This window comes from Fusarium flagelliforme, assembly GCF_020744385.1.
Source record: "Fusarium flagelliforme strain FIESC 12 MPI-CAGE-AA-0113 chromosome Unknown B0J16scaffold_4, whole genome shotgun sequence".
Classification (NCBI taxonomy): Eukaryota; Fungi; Ascomycota; class Sordariomycetes; order Hypocreales; family Nectriaceae; genus Fusarium; species Fusarium flagelliforme.
Genome location: NW_025763506.1, coordinates 3,086,099 through 3,106,257, shown reverse-complemented (window position 1 = coordinate 3,106,257; position 20,159 = coordinate 3,086,099). Strand labels below are relative to the sequence as shown.

At 49.3% G+C, this 20,159-nt stretch overlaps 3 protein-coding genes across 3 annotated transcripts; 2 read left to right on the top strand and 1 right to left on the bottom strand.

Annotated features, from left to right (window-relative positions):
* Positions 1-3,318: 3,318 nt before the first annotated feature.
* Positions 3,319-5,519, top strand: B0J16DRAFT_384652 (kinase-like domain-containing protein; the record flags this gene model as incomplete). The annotated part of the gene is made up of 7 exons (XM_046131441.1): positions 3,319-3,361; positions 3,648-3,797; positions 3,920-4,031; positions 4,082-4,286; positions 4,333-4,488; positions 4,542-4,993; positions 5,045-5,519. The coding sequence occupies 7 exons, from the start codon at positions 3,319-3,321 to the stop codon at positions 5,517-5,519; spliced, it is 1,593 nt and encodes a 530-aa protein (XP_045983235.1).
* A 2,692-nt stretch (positions 5,520-8,211) lies between these two features.
* B0J16DRAFT_320374 (uncharacterized protein) lies at positions 8,212-9,564 on the bottom strand (the record flags this gene model as incomplete). The annotated part of the gene is made up of 2 exons (XM_046125565.1): positions 8,212-8,258; positions 8,346-9,564. The coding sequence occupies 2 exons, from the start codon at positions 9,562-9,564 to the stop codon at positions 8,212-8,214; spliced, it is 1,266 nt and encodes a 421-aa protein (XP_045983234.1).
* Positions 9,565-16,178: 6,614 nt separating this feature from the next.
* On the top strand, positions 16,179-19,481 carry B0J16DRAFT_137197 (nitrogen regulatory protein area). Its single transcript, XM_046121829.1, has 3 exons — positions 16,179-16,742; positions 16,834-17,182; positions 17,325-19,481. The coding sequence occupies exons 1-3, from the start codon at positions 16,234-16,236 to the stop codon at positions 19,368-19,370; spliced, it is 2,904 nt and encodes a 967-aa protein (XP_045983233.1). The 5' UTR covers positions 16,179-16,233; the 3' UTR covers positions 19,371-19,481.
* Positions 19,482-20,159: the final 678 nt, after the last annotated feature.

Here is a 20,159-nt window from a genome sequence, read left to right as displayed (position 1 = left end):
CCGATAGCTTCATCATCAGCCATCCACGATCTATCACAAATGCCATATCCGGATTTACTGTCTACTGTAGTCTACCTGTAATGCTGTCGATACGATGAGAATATGAGAAGCCAATTGGCCAATGAACGGGTACAAAGTATGTAAAGTTAGTTGGCCGTCCGCCAAGATCGTAGATCTTGCCCGACCCTGTGAACTGATGGCTTTCCAGCAAAGATTAGGTAGTGTACTGAAGTCTAGTCTAGGGATTTTTCTTGTCCTTCTTCTTCTGCACTCTTGCAGTACTGTACTGTCCATAGTTACAGTTAGGTAGTCTAACTGATCTGATCTGATTCGATTCACCTCGGCGATAGAGTCATCGCCAGAAGGTACAGTACTGACTTTATTCTGTTCTACTCTAATCCTGGCGTGGCACGTGTCGAGACGAACCTACCTACTGTGATGGAAGTCTGCCCAGTGGTCAGTAGGTACATAGGTAGTAGCTCCTAGTTGAACTGATTTGCCCGCCACGCGCCGCCTTATCCACAAGCGCTGCCCCTTCGGACACGCCGAACAAGAGAAACATGTCGTGTATCGTAGCGCTCTACAGCGCTGTAATTAAAATTGAACTCACTGTTTCTAAGTGGTTCTTGAAACAATGGCAACATCAACAACAATCTCCCCTCAGTCCTCAGTAAGATGAAAGTGGACTACCCTACCAGCCGGTGGTGATGTAGTCTATAGGTTGTATGCATTGCCGGTTGCATTGCAGACTGGTACTCTAGAGACTGTACTGTACAAATAGAGATAGAGTGTACTACTGACTGCTGCGTCTTGGGACGTTCTCCCACCCTCCTTTAAACGGCAGTGGAACCAGGGTACGGTACACACATTACGTTAGTATCATAAGAGGTACAAGCGTTTCTCAAGGAAACATGCGGCAGTCCAAAGTACCTTTGCAAGTCGGTAGCCCGATGCAAGAGTCAGGACCCTTGTCATGGGTCTGGGGCCGAAGTAATGAACTCAACTCTGAGCCAGACGACCACCAAGATGGATGAACCAATGTCGCAATAACACCTCGTGATGTGTGAGATAACTACTGCATAGCAACTTCAGTACTGTACCTGTATACGGTTGGCCAAAAGAGCTGGCTGTCCAAATGTACTGGAGTATGTGGTATGCCAGATATCCAGGCACGTAGACGGTAACCAAGCTTCAAGTCGAGCAGACACTCTAACTGAATCCATCCAACAACGTCTCTTGTCTCTTGAGGATCCCAAGTAACCCCATTATTCGTCCCTCAACCTATCGTTAAATCCTAATGCCATTGGATCTCCCAGGCCAGGCCAAGCCAAGCCTGGCCATTCCATCCCATGCTACCAGAGAACCCGGGCTCTTTTAATTCTGACTGTAACTGCTAGCCTTCTTGTGCTTGATCCTCTCTGCCTGCCGAGATAACAATTGCTCCCCAGGCACTTTATCAGAAAGGAAAGACCTTTTGCAGTGTTCGCTTGTTCAGCCATAGCAGGCATCGACCGATACATGTTGACAGCTACCAAGAGCAGTTAGAGAGAACTTGTACTCGACTCGAGTTGCCCGTTTCTCTGTACATACTGTAATCTAGTATGTATTGCATCGGACGGTAGGCAGGCAGATGTGCAGTCTCTTAGATGACAAGCTAACGCCTTGGCCAGACACTTGATAACCGCCCCTGTTTCTGTTTCACTCACTATAATATTAATATGGAATTGGAATATATGTCAGCAGAACTGTCGATGACAATCACTGCTCCTCTGGACGTGGCTTTCTGGCCATCTTTGGTGATGTTCCCGGTCAACGAATACAGTACTTTGGAACCCCTGCCTTGCCCGTGAATATGCGGCTGTCCGTGCTCTTCTCTTACTTACCTAGGAAGATTCGGACCACATGCGAGACGGAATTGATTGCACAGACCAGACAGGGCAGGACAGCGTAGAGTTGAGTTTTTGGTCTCTGCTGGTTGTAACAGACTACTGTATGTACTGCACACAGGTGTTACCCTGGGCTGGGACTCAGGACCCTGTAGGCTGCTGAGCTACCTTACTCTCCCTGATATGGGCGCCCGGCAGACGCATAGTGGCATCATTCCTTCTTTGTTTCGACGGTGTGGCTATTTTCCCCTTGCCATCCCATCCATGATCGTGAATTGCTGTAGAATAATTATCCTTTATTGAGAATTTGTAGATTGTTGTCGTGTACCTTCCATTAGTAGGTATGGCCCTCTAGTACTTGCGTTGCGTTACCTATTAGGAGGACCCTCCTGTCCACTACTAGCTCAGTTGACAATCTCTCCCTTCCATTAGTAGTGGACAACTGCCCGCTACAACAGTGCTATCCATTACTGCTACTGGTCACTACTTGCATGCCTTACCTACACCGTACCGTAAGGTAGGTACCTAGACCTCTTTTTCCCACCCACTCCATCAAATCTTTCTTTCTTTCTTTCTCCTCCCTTGAACTTTCATCCAATCCGAACCAGTTCAAGGTGCGTCTATTGCCGTCTGATACCTCTAGGACTTGTCCTTAGCAATTCAAGAAAAATTTCAAAGACCAAGCCAGGACCCTCCGAACTAGAGCAACTATTTGGACTTGACATCCATCACACGTCTCGAAACGCCTCCACAAGCAACAGCCCCCTCCTCGCCAGGACTCCTCCTTTTCTTCCCCTCAAAAAGGACCTACTTTCTCCCCTCTCTCTCTCCCCCGAGAGTCGCACGCCGTCTCCTCGACTTCCCGCCGCCACTTACCCCCCTCCCCCGAACGACGCTGGTTCTCCCCTACAAAACCAAACGACGAGCGCTGCGCTGCAAAAAAAAATCCGATTCTCGCCTCCCGTACTTTGCGCCGCCCGCTAAGGTCCAGACCCTGCTCCGCCGTCCGCGTCCCGATTCGATTTTCAACTTCACAAGCGCCCGGTCCTAAACCAAACCAAACCCAGCCAGGCCAAGCCTCGTCTTGCTTCGCTGACTTTTGAGCTGCATTTGCGTCTGCTTCTGCAATCTGCTGCTGCTTCTGCTACTGTACCCCTGCGAACCTGGTCCTCTTGCCATCATCATCATCATCATCATCATCGCTATCAACACCAAAGAAATCGCCGCCATCAACACAAACCGACTGTACTCACAATCCGAACCTGAATCCTCAATCTTTCTCTACGCTGCAAAAGACGAGACAGTGCCCTGCGAAATACTGCCACGGCACTCCGACTCCACCTTGTTTCAATCCTTAGACTCGCGACTCAGCATGGGACTTTGCTATCCTTCACGATAATTCAACGTCGTCCACCATATCGACCCCCTCACGATGGGCAACGGCCAAGGAAAACCCGTCGACCTCAACGGCGAAGGTACGTCAAACGACTCAACCGCTACCTTTATTTTCATCCTTGCCTTCATCTGCTTTCTCAAATTCGCCATTGGGTTATCACAGTTCTTGTCACCCTGCATGCTATCTGCTACCTCTAAGCCGCATTTCACTTGGCATCATCCTGTCTCCCACGTGTATCGTGCCGTGCATACAACCCGACCGCTGCTTTGCGCTCAATCGCTTGCTTTTTCAATAACCCAATTGTCCAATTCCCGGTTACGCCCAGAAACAAAGCAACTAGCACATTTTGCTGACCGTCTGCCTAGTGAACCTCAATCATTTCCGCCTCTTGCGAGTCGTCGGTCGAGGTGCCTTTGGAAAGGTACGAATTGTCGAGCGAAAGGACACGAATCTTGCCTTTGCTCTTAAATATATCCGAAAAGATGAAGGCAAGTCACTTTTCTTATCTGTTCACTGTACCTTGGCTTCAGGGTCACGGTGTAGAATTATGTACTACTCCATCCCTTTGACGGTAGCCGTCGAGTAGGGTGCAGCCATCTCTCTTGTGACACCCGGCTAATAGTTGTGAATCTTGCAGTTGTGCGATCTGAAAGCGTGCGTAACATTATTCGAGAACGGCGAATGTTGGAATATGTCAACCATCCTTTCATCTGTAACTTGAGATACAGTTTCCAGGACATCGAATACATGTACGCCCTCCTACGACACATCCCCGATCTTGGCTCACATTCGATAATAGGTACCTTGTGGTCGATTTGATGACTGGTGGAGATCTGCGGTTCCACATCTCGAGAAAGACTTTCACCGAAGAGGCTGTTAGGTTTTGGATTGCCGAGCTTGGATGCGCTTTGCGATATGTACACAGCCAAAACATCATCCACCGCGATATCAAACCTGACAACGTACTGCTCGACGCCGATGGTCACGTTCATTTGACAGACTTTGTATGTTTCGCCTAACCACTGTTGTATCAAAACTAACCAAACCCAGAACGTTGCTTCTGATGTCGTTCCAGGCAGGACACTCACAAGCAAGTCAGGTACACTGGCTTACCTCGCTCCCGAAGTATACGCTGGTAAAGGATACGACGTTCGGGCAGACTGGTGGTCTTTGGGTGTTCTATTCTACGAATGTATCTATAATAAGGTACGTGCTTGTGGAGCTACACTAACCCCCTTGTATATGCTGACCAGATCCAGCGACCCTTTGAAGGTGGTTCTGAAGGATCTCTCAGTCAACAGATTCAAGCTGCTTCGCCCAAGTATCCCGTAACACAGCCGCCTGTGTCACTCTCCTGCCTTTACGCAATCGGCTCCGCTCTCGACCCGAACCGTGAAACTCGAATGGGATCAACGTGGGAGAGTTTTATCTATAACGAATTCTTTAAGTGCTTCGATTTCGAGCTTCTCGAGCTAAAGCGAATCGAGCCGATCTTCGTTCCTTCGTCTGAGAAGACTAACTTTGATGCTACATACGACCTTGAAGAGTTATTGTTGGAAGAGGCTCCACTTGAGGCTCGTGCAAGACGCCAGAAACCACGAGAGCGGCTAAAGGATGATGCAACTGAGAAGGAAATCCGAGAAGATGAATTATATCGCATGATTGAATCTGATTTCAAGCCTTTTGATTATACAGTAGCTGCTTACAAACGGTACGTGGCTATGCTAACCCTTCAGTATTGTCTTTTTGCTAATTTGGACAGAATTACCGAGGGCGCTGCCACCGAGGAAGGATCCCACGACACGGACAATACTCCCCAGGCCATCACAACCGATGAAGCGACACCTGTCCCTGCAGTTAATGGAGGTTATCAATCGTCACCCCTTAACCCGAGCACCAGCAATGAAAGTCGCACGGGACGCCCTGTTCGCCCGGCCCCTCCACCCCCATTACAGAACGACTTCCGAGCTCGCCATGTTCCTATTGTTGCCGGTCAGCGGATGACGAGTCCTACTGGAGGCGTGCAAGTGACTCTCGATGGCAGTGGTAGCTGGTCCGAGCTGGCTCGTCAGGACGCAACCTTGCCCACGGATGCTAACAATATTGGCGATGGCAAGAGTGAAGGCTCTGGCGGCATGTTTGGGTTTCTCAAGAGCAAGAAGGGACGCACGAATAGCCCTAAGCCAAAGGAACGAGGTGTGCTGGGCAAGGAGGGCGCAAGAGTTGTCATCGGTTAGAAGAGGATGGAGGCTCGCAACACGCCGTTCTGGTATCATGCTCGAGAGACCAATATTCGACCGGTAGTATGCACACCTGCACCCCGGACCACCAGCCTCGAGTGTCCTCACACTGGGCACCCAAAAATCGACTATTCAATGCTCTCCGCAGTGCCATTCTGCGTTCTGCGACGTGAGTTGATGCCACGATGGCTGGGACCTGGTGAAGCACCGTATCCAAGGACAGCCGATGCTGGGAGCGATATGGTGATAGCCGCAGCGCAGGGACGATGAGAGACGGCCTCTTTACTTCATTCTTTATGGCGTTCGGTCATGTTTTACGGCTAGACGCCCTTGCTACTCCCGGTCATAGAGGGGTATCGCATTTTGAGGAACGACGCTAATTTGTAACAACGTGGTACAAAACCAAATGAACAACCAACATGGGAGGGAGCTATGCATCTGCAGGGACACTTCATTCACTTGAATCTGCAGCATCTGGGGGATGCTTGAATTGCGAGGGCGTTTTTCTCTTACCGGGGGCGGACATTGACGGGATATAGTCATACCTACACATTATTCATACTATTGGCATTTTCACAGATGTCTTGTCAGGAGATAACAGAAGAGATGGATTATACACAGCTGGCGAGGCTATGTGGAGTGTACGAAGAGGCGGATGGGAAGGGGCGACACTAGATGTCCATTACTTATGGTTATTGTTTGTTATTGTGAGCATATTTGGAATAATACCCCATTACAACTGGACCGTTGACACGCTTTCCGCTTGCACTGTGTCATGCTCGACTTGACAACACTAACCAAGCTTTGAAGCACCTGATCAACAATTCGCACTGACGCCATCAGACAAGACGACAAGATACACTTCATGGATAGTATAGATACATGTATTGGAGAGCGACTAAACCAAAGACTAATCCAACCTTGCAATTGTGAAGCCTTAATAGAACATCCCCTATACACATTCCAAACCACAACTTCATGCAACATCTGGAGGGCATTCATCTTCGATAGTTATCACATCTTGAAAAATTATCAGATACCTTCAGAGATTTCCCAGCTCCCGGCTGACGGTTTCTGCACTGGTAGTGTTAGCTGAGCGTTGGTATTGAAACGTGTGTGACCTGGCGGCACTTACGTCTGAGAGCATCAAGAGCACTTGAAAGCTATTGTATCTGTTCTTGGACCTGTTCCTGCTGTCTTCGCCATCTCATTTCTCGGAACTCCCTAAAACGAAGAACAATATCTTGATACCAGTTTGGATTTGAAGACAACTCATCCTAAGACCAAGACTCGGCGACCTCATCTGCTTTGACTCTCCAGATGCAGATGTAGTGACTGTTAAGTTCCTCTTGAGATAGATCATATGGATCCTGGATGTTGTAATATCTCATCTCGTCGCCGTAGTTGATCACAAGACGTTTCGCCTCGAAACGGACTGCCGTATCGATGACTATGATGGCTTGATCTTGCCTATAGGGACGGCGTTTTCTGAAGTTTGCAAGGTTATGAAGCGCTTCAGGTGAAGAAGTGAAAGAGATAAAAGGCGTAGGAACCCATCGATTATTGTACATATGCGTCTCTAGAGTCGATCATCGAGTCCGCGAGGTCTTCAGCGACATGTTAGATGCTCTGGCATACATGTGCCCAAGCTCATCTGGTTGGCTCCCAGATATGTGATCGTATGTCCTGAGGAGAAGGCGATCAGCCGGATCTCTCTGTACGGCCACTTGTGCAGATGTTTTCCAGGAGCGCAAGGACTTTTCCTGGATGATTGGAGACCTCCATAGCTGCTGAGAGGAGTTCGCAGGAGTGGAAGCAGTGGGTATACTGTGATGCATATCTGGCCGATGGGTCTGAAGACTGGTTATTGACTCTTCGATAGGTTTAAAGCAAGATGACCAGTGTCTTATTGGAGAAAGCTAGAGTATGATGAACTTGAATAGCTGTATTTGTGTTATCACATTGATAGCAATCAAACACTGCAAGCTTAAATAGTTGAAGATACAGTGAGGCCTCGCTTTGCTAAAACGTCCTGAACGCTACCCAGCAGACAATAAGGCGGTCAATACGTCCCGAAACCACCTTGAGAATATTCCAATGGCTCCTATGTTATATCTCATGATGGCCATGGCCGGCATCTGGTAATGAGTTTCCGCCCAGCTGTTGGCCTCCATGTAGCTGAGCAGGCATTCAAGAGACCACGATATGAAATCTGAGGACCAACAGACCAAACATCCATACTGAGTAATCACAGAGAGCTAGCTCTATTAACAATTCATTATAACACCTGAATGTCTGGTTTTATACTGTTAAGACTAAGCAACCATTTGAGACGATAGCAAGGTTTCAACGACTACGACGCTGTAGTCTGAGTATGCGAGTGAAATGGAAGGAGAAGAATGAACCTGTTCAATCACGATTGGTACAGGAATACAAAAAGTGAAGTTAAGGGAGATAACAGGCTGTTATGAGTACTAAAGTCACCCAAAGATGATAAGGGGAACTGTGTTCTGCATGTATGAAATCACTTCCGCATCTGGAACAGGACCAAAACACGTGTTCCACGGACGCCTTGCTCAGAATTTAGACAGATGAAAGCATACAACGTCAGTTTAAAGCCCTATCTATATCTATGAGACACTCTTTTGTTAAGATCAAGCGAGGGAGAGGAGGAAGCCAGTAAAGCCAATCAACTCGCTTGCTTGAACATGTGGATCCGAACAAAATAAATACAAACTAAAGAAAAAAAGAAGCAATAATGAATCAGGGGGTATATATAGTTTGGTAAAAGTCTGGTCTTGTGAGCTCATATCTTGTTCTCACCTAAAGAGAACAGCCCAGCCCTCAACGAGTCCCTCAGTACTGTCTCTGTCTCTGTCTCTGTCTTTGGCTTTGTATTGGATTCCTCTTCCTCCGTTATACCTGTCTCTGTGGCTAGGGCTACGTCTGGGGATGTTGGACTCGGCAGCTGCCCATTCTTCTTGAACAAGGGCACAAAATAGCGCCTGCTCGGCGCTCGCTTCTGACCCTTTGAATTATTCATTGATACAGGCGGCGGCCTCGTCGTCTTCGAGATGGGCGGAGGGGGGCGAGGGAAGGCTGTCTTGTCGGGAGGCGGGCTGAACTTGATTGGGGGTAAAGGCTGCATCACATCGTGGAGCAGTTCCCTACCAAGGGTGCTCATCGTGCAGTTGGAAGACGTTCGAGTCCGAGAATCTGTTGAAATCTTATTGACGTCACCAGCAACTGGGTCCGGAGTAGTTGGTATAGGGCCTTGCGTTGAGGGGTCCTGGGGCAGAGGGTGCTGCCGTGAAGGGTTCTGAGTCAAAGGATCCCCTGCCATGAAGTGTTGGCCTAACGTCGAACTTGGCAAGCGTGGTGATGGTATAGGCGTTCTTATCAAAGGAGTAATTGATCCCGAAGTCGAAACTCCTTCTACACCCAACATCTGAGCAGCTTTCTGTGGTATTGTTGGTGGCGGAAACAATCGAGTTGGAAGCATCCCGACCTCATCAGTAGCAGAAGAGTTTCCAAAAGATCGCTGAGAGTAGACAGACTCTGAATCTGGGATTGATACCCGGTGGTTGAATGTATGGCGCCAAGAGCGATAAGTTGAGCTACCAAAACTTGTTCCAGGCCTCGAGCTCTTGCTTGATGATGTAGCGTTCTCGACTTGACCCCTGAGACGTTGATGTCGAAGACGATATTGTCTATAGATAAGAACACCAACAAACACTGTCACTCCCAGAATAATCCCGGCAGCCACTGTTCCTCCTACAATAGCACCCTTCTCAGTACCCGAGATCGTATCGTGCTTTGGGCTATCGTTACTCGAAGCATTGCTTTCATTTTTGATCAGATCTTCAGGGAGTTCGGAGCTTTTCAATATGCGGTACACCAGCGACTCGGCGTCTTCCCTACTCAGGCTCGTCTTTTCATCTGTCATCGGTCTGGCTTCTGTGTATTGTTTGGTAAGCGCCATGAGCAGACATAATGGAAGGTGTATCCAAGAGTTTATCATATTCCTGGCTATCGTTCGCATGATTGTTGTGTTCCAGTCCCATTATGAAAGTCTTCCGAGTTTTGGGGGCTCATCGACATATAAACAACCGAAGGATCCATGTTCTCGGAGGTCTTCGTATATGATCATCAAAACACTGCAAGAATAGTATCATTTCGGCCGAGTCGACAAAGGAATTCGCTCATGTTCAAGAATAACTGGGAACGACGTCTTGAAGAGGCTTTGTTGCTTCGTTATACGAGTCATCTCGTCCGCATGATATCGATCCGTCGATCCGTCCTCGCCTTCCAAAGAATCCAAATTTAACATGGCGTTTCATGTCCCTATCGGCTCCGTGGAACAAAGACGTCTAGTCAACGGACTTGAGGTGAACAAAGAACAGCTACGGTCAACGCCTTAAATGCGTTGACCCTTGAGGCTGAAGGAAGTACTCGAATGTTTCAGAATTCTTTGATAATGAAAATAGAAGTGCTACAAGAGCCGTCATGCAGTCTCGACCAACATGCGTGGTAAGGCAGCGGAAGCGACACATATATGGCCATGTATCACAGACATGCAGGGCGATGGCGTTGAGATAAGGTTACCGTACAACGGCCTTGAATTGATATGCGGCCGTTTCTTCTGCAATGCGGATAGTGCATTTCTTGGATCTCCGGACTGATAATAGTACATACAGTACAGTACAGCCAGGCACAGTTCGTGATTGGGAGCCAGCCTATCTAATCTCCAGTCCTCGTGGGCTTTGGAACAGCGACGAGGGTCTTACAACCACGTAGGAATGCAGACATGGCTCACACTCATTCGTGCAAGAGATAACGCACAAAGCCTTGGATACCGTTCGTAACTGTTCACTGTGGCCAGGGTACAAGCAAAAGCTCTTGACAGTGACTTCACTGGCGATGTTCTGGTTGTTAGGACCGAGGCTGCCTCTGCCTCCATGGTCAACGCTTACCTGGTGATGGTAACCTTCAAATGCCAAGATTGGCAGAGCAGCAGGAGGCCCTCGAGATAGGAGATAACATGGTTTCGTCCGAAGTATTGAACCTGTGTTGGCCCCAACTGGAACCCCCACCTTGAGGCAAAGCAATCAATATTGGAATTGATCTGATTTGATTTCTGCCTCACCCTTGGACTTACCTTACTCTACAGTACTGACTGACTGCCACCGGAAACAGGGAACAAGAGCAGATGGCACTATTCTCGGACTTTTCCCCGTTGATACAGTACAGGAATGCACTGCTGCACCTGTCTTGAGGATTTGGCCGAAGCTAGAAAACTGTCATGCCGGTAGCGAACGGCTGGCGACAGGCTTGGTGCTTCAGTTCCTTGCTGGTCTCTGCCGCTCAGAGGCATTCTCACGTGTTGATTTGCGGGCCAAGTATCTGTTGCGGGCGTTAAAGACGGACGCTGAGAGATCTGATCGGTCAACCCACTCTTAATGTCCGGGGACAAAAGCAGGCATGACATATTAATATCTGTCTCTATCTTCGGCCCACACCGCCATAGTGGAGCGACCGCTCCAGGCTCTAGATTGTCTTGTGCTTGAACATGTTACAGATCGTTTTGCCCACGAGACAAGAGACATGATTTGCCCTTCTCAGCCACCGGATTTCCTGTTGAAGGTTTCCCGACTACTGTATCCGTACTTACAGCACCCTTGAACCTCAGTGCCATGTGATGTGGGGAGAAATCAATCCTGGCTTCATGCTCGCTCCCCCGTTCTCGCTGTTGAGCTGCGTCAATAATTGCGCTTTTTCTCCTTCGATTCTCATGTACTGCTTAGATCGACCCAATATTCGATGGACATGCAACACCGGAAGGTCGCCCCGATTGCCCGGTACCTCCTCTTGTCGTTCTCGAGGCAGCTATGTATGTACCTATGTTGGCTTACAAGGCACAGTACGGGTTTCATTCTTTCGAATGAATAAGACATATACTATCTACATAGTATACCCGCGAGAACAGCCACTCAAAAACGCTTAAGTGGAAGGCACAGTCATTCCAATCTCAAACTTCCGTAAGAGTGTTGGAGGGCCTTGGATCTTCGTTTTCCCGGATGCTGTAGTCTAAAACACTTCAACCGTAACATTTACAGGCTAAAAACTGAACCCACCCAGCCGCTGAGCCTCTCAGAGGGGAGTTAAGCCGCTGACACCATGCTTGGTTAATTAGTGCAGTATTTTGAATCAGTTGCGGGCGCAATATTGACACGAGCCTCTCATGGCTTAGATGCTGCAAGCCATTGACAGGAACGAGTCCCAGACAAACGACAAGGGGTTGCCGTTCGTCCATGTTTCCCGGCCCGAGGAGACCAAATTTTGTTCTCGGTGTTACTATTTGATCTTTATTCCAACAGCAATAGGTAGTCAATGTCACTGGGAGAGTTGACTATACCAACACCTCGTCCTCGTCCTCGTCCTCGCCGTTGTGTTGGCGAATCCGATCTTGACGCACAAAGCATTTTGTCAGCAGTATGCAGAATGCAGAATGATGGATGCTAAGGCGAAAGATCTACAATTGTGCTACGCTTGGCCGGTCCTGATTTGCACGTATATTCGTCAACCATGCGGAGTACAGTACCTGAACTCTTGCTGAAGATGAGATGGCTGACCAGATGGAAGATGTCGGAATGACCACAACTGCTGCCCAAGAGCTGCTAGCAGGGATTCAACCCTCCTAGCTTGCCCGTCAGCACCCCTGCCAGCTCGTGGGTAGTGAGTGGGGGTTGATGCAAGTGCTATGAACGAAGGTGCTGGTGTTGCACTCCACCAAGTCTTTTGCTCATTGTTGTCTCGAACGTCGTTCTGCATCTCACCCAGGATTCATATCCGTACATGCGGCTAAATTAAGCATCTGTATAGCCAGGGGTTGCTTTTTTGCCTCATCGCAGCGGCTAATGCATGGCATGAACATTTGAATCGTCTAATGAAAATCGTACGTATTATGAATGGGCCCTTGAAACTTTCAATATGACAGAGATGAGCGGGATGAAGAAAATAATAAAGAATGAGACTCCGACATACCTGGATGTAAGCCAACATTATGACTCTTCAAACGAACGGTTGCTCATCCTCTGTCTTCCCAGTTCTGTGAAACACTCATTCCTACAGTCCAGTAATTAGGAGTGATCGGTATGCCAGTAACTGCGTTTTGATGCCAAGCTCGTTCCATGTTAAGTGACGTCGATATAGGATTTTGTTTTTGAACAACGGATATAGGGCTTCTTTGCCGGAGGCAAGACGAGGCATGCCCCCAGAGTTCTCCGCCTCTGGAGATAGAACAGCGGAGCTGGGCTTGTTTTTACTCCAATTCCCCAGCTCCAATTACTCCCCAGTTTCGTATTCCCCCAACTCTGTTTACCAACTCGCGCGTGTGATGTGCAGAGTTCAGGTGAAAATCCCATAAACTTGACGAGTTCGGAGCCGCAATAATCGCTCGCTCGGCCAATGAGCGCATTGGAAGATACTGACAGCACTGCGGCTAATAAAGAGCCTCCATCTTTAACTGCCCGTGATTGGCAGCGTGGCTGACACGATTAGGACTATACCGTACGTACCTTTATCCCTACCTCAGCAGAAGAGCTTCAGTGTGCGTTACGCGACCATAGGTAAAGTGTTGCTGGCGTTTGGGTAAGTACCCTGAAAATCGTCCTCTGAGCTGGGTAAGGTGTTCGGCCATCTTGGATCCACCCTCAAGGTAAGGTAATATTGGGATATGCCAGGGCGACCCCTAGCCTAAGCTCACGCACGGTCGTGGGTCTGACTTGATGAAGGGTTTCCAGATGCGTTCAACCATCTCATTCCCGATGTGCATATCCATCTGAGTGTGCAATAAGAACAATAAACAGCAGCGGGTAACTTGCCACATATCCGGGAGAGGGACATGAACTGCTGTCGACGTGAACAGATACTCCACTGTCTACCTAGCACCGAAGTCGCAACGCATCTTTGCAGTTCCGCAGGGACTAGCAGCTGCCTCGCAACAAGAGCGATATTCGCCGACATTCTCAATATCAAAACCAAGCTACTATACGTCCTGCACTCGTTTGATATGAAGTAGAAGTGACTAGGTAATGTGGGAACATGAGCGGGCGCCATGACTCGACTTTCGCTCTGGCGAAGTGAAAAGTATGGGCGAAGCATACTTCACATGCAAATCTCAGCCGTTAAGGCCAGCTCAGGTCAACACTAACTACCTATGCTTGAGGCGGCTAACGGAACCCCAAAGCCCATGCCATGCATGTGCGTTACAGAACGGGAAAACGCCACGGCATAGATCGCGACTTGATCAATAGTCTATCCGCTTCGCTGGTACTGGTGCTGGCGACACAGTCGGCCAGGAAGCCTGTAGTATCTCAGATCGAGCCGTAAAGTTCATGGCTGATTGGGTCGGATGTGCCTAGCGCCCCTCGTCAGCCGTCAACGATGCCGACAAGTTGACCCTTCATGGATGTCTTGGAACCACGACGTCGTGGGTCTGAAATTTGGCGGTCTTTACCCGAACAACACTATAGTGACCAGTCATGAATCCAGAGTTCGTCAGCCCATCGATCTATTAGTCTACCTACCTTGGGTACTGCTAATGTGGTACGTGACATACCTAGAAGGCGGGTATCTCGGACAGTATACTCCTAATGCTAAATATCATGGGGATACGTTGAATGATGCCTCTCAACTTGGAAAATTACCTAGGCTGCTAGGTTAGTACCTACCTAGGTAAGCAAAAATGAATGTGTAATTCGGGGCAGGCAATGATCCTGCGCCGACATCCCGGCTCTTTCCATCGCTGCAGACCACCTGGCCAGACAGGCACTTACCTACAGGCAGGTACTCATGAGGCTCAAGGAATCGGAAGGTACGCTCCAGCCATGATGCAAGACGCATCCGTAGTCGGAGGAAGTTGAGTTGAGGGGAAAACATCCATATGTGAGAGTTTCGCCGAGCTCGCGCAGACGTATCTTCAGGGCTGTAGTTTAGTACCTAGGTACCTAGGTAGCAAGGTTTTAAATGGAATGGGACATGTTCGATCTCCCTTGCTGGCAGATGCAGAAAGAAAATTGAAAACCCAATGCGATATTGTTGCGAGGATACTCGTGAAGCTTTACATCACTCATCTAGGTATCTTGCCCAGCACAGAGTAATATAATCCAAGCCCTCATTACAATTTACACGCGATGTCATCGTCGCATGGAGTTCCAGACAAGGGCTGGGTCCCACGTTGCGAGTGGTACCGGGGCCTGTAGCATAGATACTACGTAGTTGCGGGAAATGGGCCTGGACCCTTGAAATCTGAAGCACTCGTCAACTGTCCGTAGCCCTGGCCTTGCTCCTGGCTCTTGAGTTTGAATGGGGCGGAAACACAAGTAACGGGCAAACATACAGAACTGATGTAGGTATTCTACATAGTGGCCATTCCCGGTTACAAGAATCGGTAGCTCAGTAACGAATCCACCAGAGCATTCATTTTGAATGGATGCTTTGCGATTGCGGCTGTTCCTTCTCCTCTTCTCCCAGTCAGTGACTCTTCTGCGCCTACAAAACGCGCATCGAATTCAGCCGTCAAAGTTCATCTTTGTCGATTCGGGCCTAAGTGTTGTGGCGGGATCCGCTGTGATGGATACCCTTCCAAACGATGAAAGGCTTGGCGAGTAGCCTTGAACGTCTTCTAGTCGAATTTGGCGCTCGGGACACTTGTATTGGCTTGTCCATAATTGCTTGTCTCGGTCTTTGATGTGCGATGCTTGATGCACCCTCAGCGCTGAGACTGAATCCTGGATATAATCTAAGGCAGAAGGGAAGACGTGGGGCACTACCGTTCCTCTCTACGGAAATAAACGACCCAGTAATATTTGTTCATTCAAGGATCTCGTTAGCTCTCTTTTGTCTGCTGGTCGAATTGTTACTGTAGGTAGGTAGACTTCAGATTCTCGACTCGACTCGACTCGACTCAAGCTTCCTACTCGACTTTCAAAACCCGCTCGCCTCCCTCCTCAGTCCCCTTCCCCTTCCCCCTCCATCTTCCCTATCTATCTATCCTTGGTTTGCTCGTCATCTGTTCTTCCCACCAGTCCTGGCATTCTGTACTCTTCTTGTCGCACGGGCATACATACCTACATACTACCTACCTAGGTACATTAGTACTAACGTACGTTCCCATCATCGACCCGTTCACTTGTACACCCAGCGTTCAGTTCAGTCAATCAAACTCTCTCCCCCGCCGAACAACGCCCGCTCGCCCGCTCTGCTGAAGCCAGGAGCCCACTGAAGTCCCCGGAGGTTCCCCCCCAAAAACAAGCACCCCACCCCGTCCGGAACCTGGTGTATCCCAGTCGGGTCTGAGGTGGCCGCATTTGGTGTGATGAAGTGGTTGCCCTGATTTCAGCGAGGTTGGATTTATTTACAGGGCTCTTCAAGCTACAGCGCTGCACCACCCACAACACTACCGCTGCCGCACTATTACCTCCAGTAAGTCAAGTCGAGCGGCATCCATCTGAGGTGTTCTGCTTGCAGCTGCAGCAGTGTAACCCACACCCGAACTTTCTCACACCCTCCCACCAAAGTCACTACGTGGGGGGCCCTTCTCTTCTTCGTCACAGCCTCTCGCGCTCACTTTCATACTCTCTTCCCTCTTTCATACATTTTGTAGCCCGTTCACCTTTCGCTCCACCACAAGCCATTCAATCCAACCTTCATGACCACATCCGTCTCAATCGCCAACTCAAGTCCTGTTCTAACAATGAATCCAACAATAACAGAGCACGACTTTCGCTTTCCCAGAAGGCCAAGTGCATGGCCCACTGCTTCCGCTTACCACGCTCCCAATCAGCGCAGCGGCCAATCGAGCCATATCCCAAATTCTCGTGACGCCTCGGCCAGCTTCAAGGAGCACAAGACTGACATGGCGGGTACATATTCCCTTGCCAGGCAGGGCCTAGGCGGCACCGCCCTTTTCCCGTTCCTTCAGAATGGTCTCGCCGACTCCGATCGCAGTGTCGACAAGATGCAGCACGATGATCCCCTGGCGACTCAGGTCTGGAAGTTTTTCGCGAGGACCAAGCAACAGCTTCCTAGCCAGCAGCGCATGGAGAATCTCACCTGGCGCATGATGGCTCTCAGTATGCGCAAGCACCAGGAGGAACAGGAGCAGAGGCAGAACGAAGCAGACGCCCGTCGGAAACGAAACATGGAGGCCAGTAACCGGTATGTACATCCTTGTCTATTCTTTTGACGACATTTTGCGCTTCCTGTTGCCCCCATTTTGCGCTCATGACGTGCTGACAAGGGCCTCAAGGCTTGGGCGACCATTAATGCAAAACTCTCCCAGTGGCATTGCTCAGTTGCGAAAATCGTCTGAGCACAATATGTCACAGCCCGATGCCATGAATCTCGACGACTTCATCTTTTCCGACAACTCTGCTTCACCTGGCAACTTTGCGTCTCCTCATGGCGACAAAATGGCCGACGACAGGGCCGGCAATCCGATGGCTTCGGCCATTCATATCAAATCCCGCAAGGAGCCATCGCACCAGGCTTTCGTCCCACAATCGGTTCCCGTTCAGCCGCTTCACCAGGCCACTCAAGGCCATGAGTTCAATTATGTCAATCGCCATCTTCGAAAAACCAGCATTGATGATCGCAGAGTGAGTAATCCTAATGACCCCTCACCCTGGTTGTATGACTAGTTGTGTATAATTCCCCCGTTACCACAAAGTTTCGATCCTCTGTCGAAATCACATGTGATAGCACGCTTATTTTGCGCTGGCTGCTAACTTCAGCAAATAGACTCGGAAGCGCCCCGCTGATTTCTCACCACAAGTTCCGGCTGTCAACAGTACTGCTGCGCAGAACGATCTTGATCTTGATTCGGAGCTGCATGACTACTCTCTAGACCAAACCAACCAAGCAGGCATCGCCCAGCAGCCGAATGGCGTCAATGTTCCCTTTGGTCTTGACACATTCATGGATAACGATTCTTCCATGGTCAACAACAATGCGAACTTTCAGCAGAATTTCTCTTTTTCTCCCTCCACCTCACCTATGATACCCCACGGCCCTTTCTCCGGCATGTACCAAAATTCGGCTGTTCCCGCAGCGTCTGTAAATAACAACGACTTTTACTCTCCCCCAGGATCCGCATACCCCTCGAATGTTTCAACTCCCCATCCCGTGCCTGAACAGGACGGATTTTACTTTGGTTCTCAGGATGCACGAACTCAAAGGCCTCAAGGCTTCCAACAGAGTATCAACAGCATGCTCAGCCAGCAGTTTATGTACAGCAATGCAAACGGCACTAATAACAGTACTATATTCTCTGCTCCAGGAACTGGATCAGAATCCATGTCCGCCTACAGTACTGCTCCCAGCTCCTTTGGACATATCGACCCTTCGCAGGTATTCCAGAATGACCAATCAGTACAATCCCCCACTATTCAAATGCAGCAGGACAGTATGTTCTCATTCGGAGCCGACTCCGATGATGAGGACAATAACGCATTCTCTGACCGCAACGTGTCGATGCAAAAGGATATTTCCTCATCCCTTGACGACTCTGGGTCCATGGGCTGGGATGCAAGCCTGCCAGGCCAGTTTAGCACCCAAGCGGCTCGTTTCCCTGGTGGACCAACCCGCAAGCAGGTAACAATCGGAGGTGCGACGACTGATTTCGTCGATAACAATGGAGACTGGGAATCAAACGGTCTCGAACGATCGCAGTCACAGTCTTTCAGGGGTGGTAATCCCCGGAGACAGCATCCCAAGCTGCCACGAAACGCCTCCACGCCAGTTCATTTCTCTGGTCAGCAGAATGGTTTTGAGCAGCTTGCCCAATCTATGCAAAGCTCGCCTGCTGGTGACGCAAATGGAACAATGTCGGGATTCTCGTCTGTTGCTCCAAGCAGACCATCTTCGCCACCCATGTCAAAGCAGGGCTCGACGACTAACCTGCAGGCCGCCGCCGGCAATGGCAACGACGGAAATGCTCCGACCACGTGCACCAATTGTTTCACTCAGACGACGCCCCTGTGGAGGCGAAACCCTGAAGGCCAGCCCTTGTGTAACGCCTGTGGTCTTTTCCTAAAACTGCATGGTGTTGTGAGACCGTTGAGTTTGAAGACGGATGTTATCAAGAAGCGCAACCGTGGGTCTGGAAGCAATGTTCCAGTTGGAGGAAGCAGCACTAGGTCTAAGAAGACGGCGAGTGCATTGAACTCACGCAAGAATTCAACCCTGTCGATGTCCACTGCGGTGACGAACAACACCAATCCCAACAGCAGCAACCCAACCCCTAAAGCAACGACACCGCCTGCTGCCAGTCGACCTACAAGCAGTAAGGACGTTGAGAGCCCCATTAGTGGTACTACATCGGGCACAAACACCGCTGGCAGTACTCCAAACAGTCATCTCGCTGGCTCGGGCCCTTCGTCTGGTGCCATGGGTGGTAAAGGAGTTGTTCCTATTGCAGCTGCTCCCCCCAAGACTAGTCCTGGACCTGGCGCCTCATCAATGTCAATGCAGCGACCCGCCACCGCTTCGTCAAAACGGCAACGTCGTCACAGTAAAAGTATTGGTGGAGATGTGCCAGTGTCTATGGACATCGACAGCCCCGACTCGACAAGTTCCATTGATGCCCCACGTCCCTTTGGCTCTTCTGCAGGCCTATCGAGCTTGCCTGGCGGCATGTCTGCCAGCAGCTTCAACCTTAACCAACGACCGAGCACACTGGGTTCTGCAACGGGTATGATTAGTATGTCTGGTGGTGGGCAAACAAGCTCCCTGATTGGTAGTTCTGCCGGCCCGCAAGAGTGGGAATGGTTGACGATGAGTCTCTAGGGGCTTTTGCGTTATAGGAATAAGCGAAGTACAAGATTTGACGAAACATGGAAATATTTGAGGCGTTTTAGATGGAGGGCGTTTTTAACGGTGTTATGACACGACGAATTGATACCTTATTACTTGGATGTATGGCATACTGGCGGATTATGTCGCTTCCGGAGTTCCGGAGTTTTGTATGAGGAGAAAGGCTGTCATTGTATTGTTGTTGTTGGGCGTTCATGCGTGGACGAAAAGCTCGGCAGCAGTACGAGAGAAAACTTCACTACGACGGCGGTCATTCCCACATCATTGCATACGCCCGTTTAATAAGCTCGATAAAGGAGTTTGGAATTATTTTTGTTTCACATTTAGAAAGCTTGACTATCAGGGGAGTTTAGGCACAAATTTGATAAATAGGACACGTCCTTATATTAAACATACAGATTCGAAACATCGGCGGCACCATATGAAAACTTGAACTATGTATAGAATCTAAGTTTGCGTGACTTTGTATCGCTCCCAAGTTACCACTCCTGATAGGACGCCAGCTAATTGTGTCTATGGTATGCGGAGAACTACGTGCACTTTCAGGTGCGCTGTATGAATACATGGAAGATGAGAACGTCAGATCTAGAATAAAAGGGAATGCATGAAATGATCTCGCCGAGGTCTGCTATTCTTTTACATCTCTTCCGCATGGTTCATCTGGATGTCCTTCGCTGTGCAGGACTAGAGTGAACAATTTGGCTTCCTTGCAAGTTCAAGTCTTCAACTATCACTTATTTAGACACCTTTCCTCCAGTGAAC

Excerpts from the sequence above, each read along its gene's own strand:
- B0J16DRAFT_137197 (XM_046121829.1), top strand. The coding sequence starts at position 16,234 with ATGACCACATCCGTCTCAATCGCCAACTCAAGTCCTGTTCTAACAATG. Across the intron at positions 16,743-16,833 it reads AACATGGAGGCCAGTAACCG|GCTTGGGCGACCATTAATGC; the intron begins GTATGTACATCC and ends AAGGGCCTCAAG. Across the intron at positions 17,183-17,324 it reads CCAGCATTGATGATCGCAGA|ACTCGGAAGCGCCCCGCTGA; the intron begins GTGAGTAATCCT and ends TTCAGCAAATAG.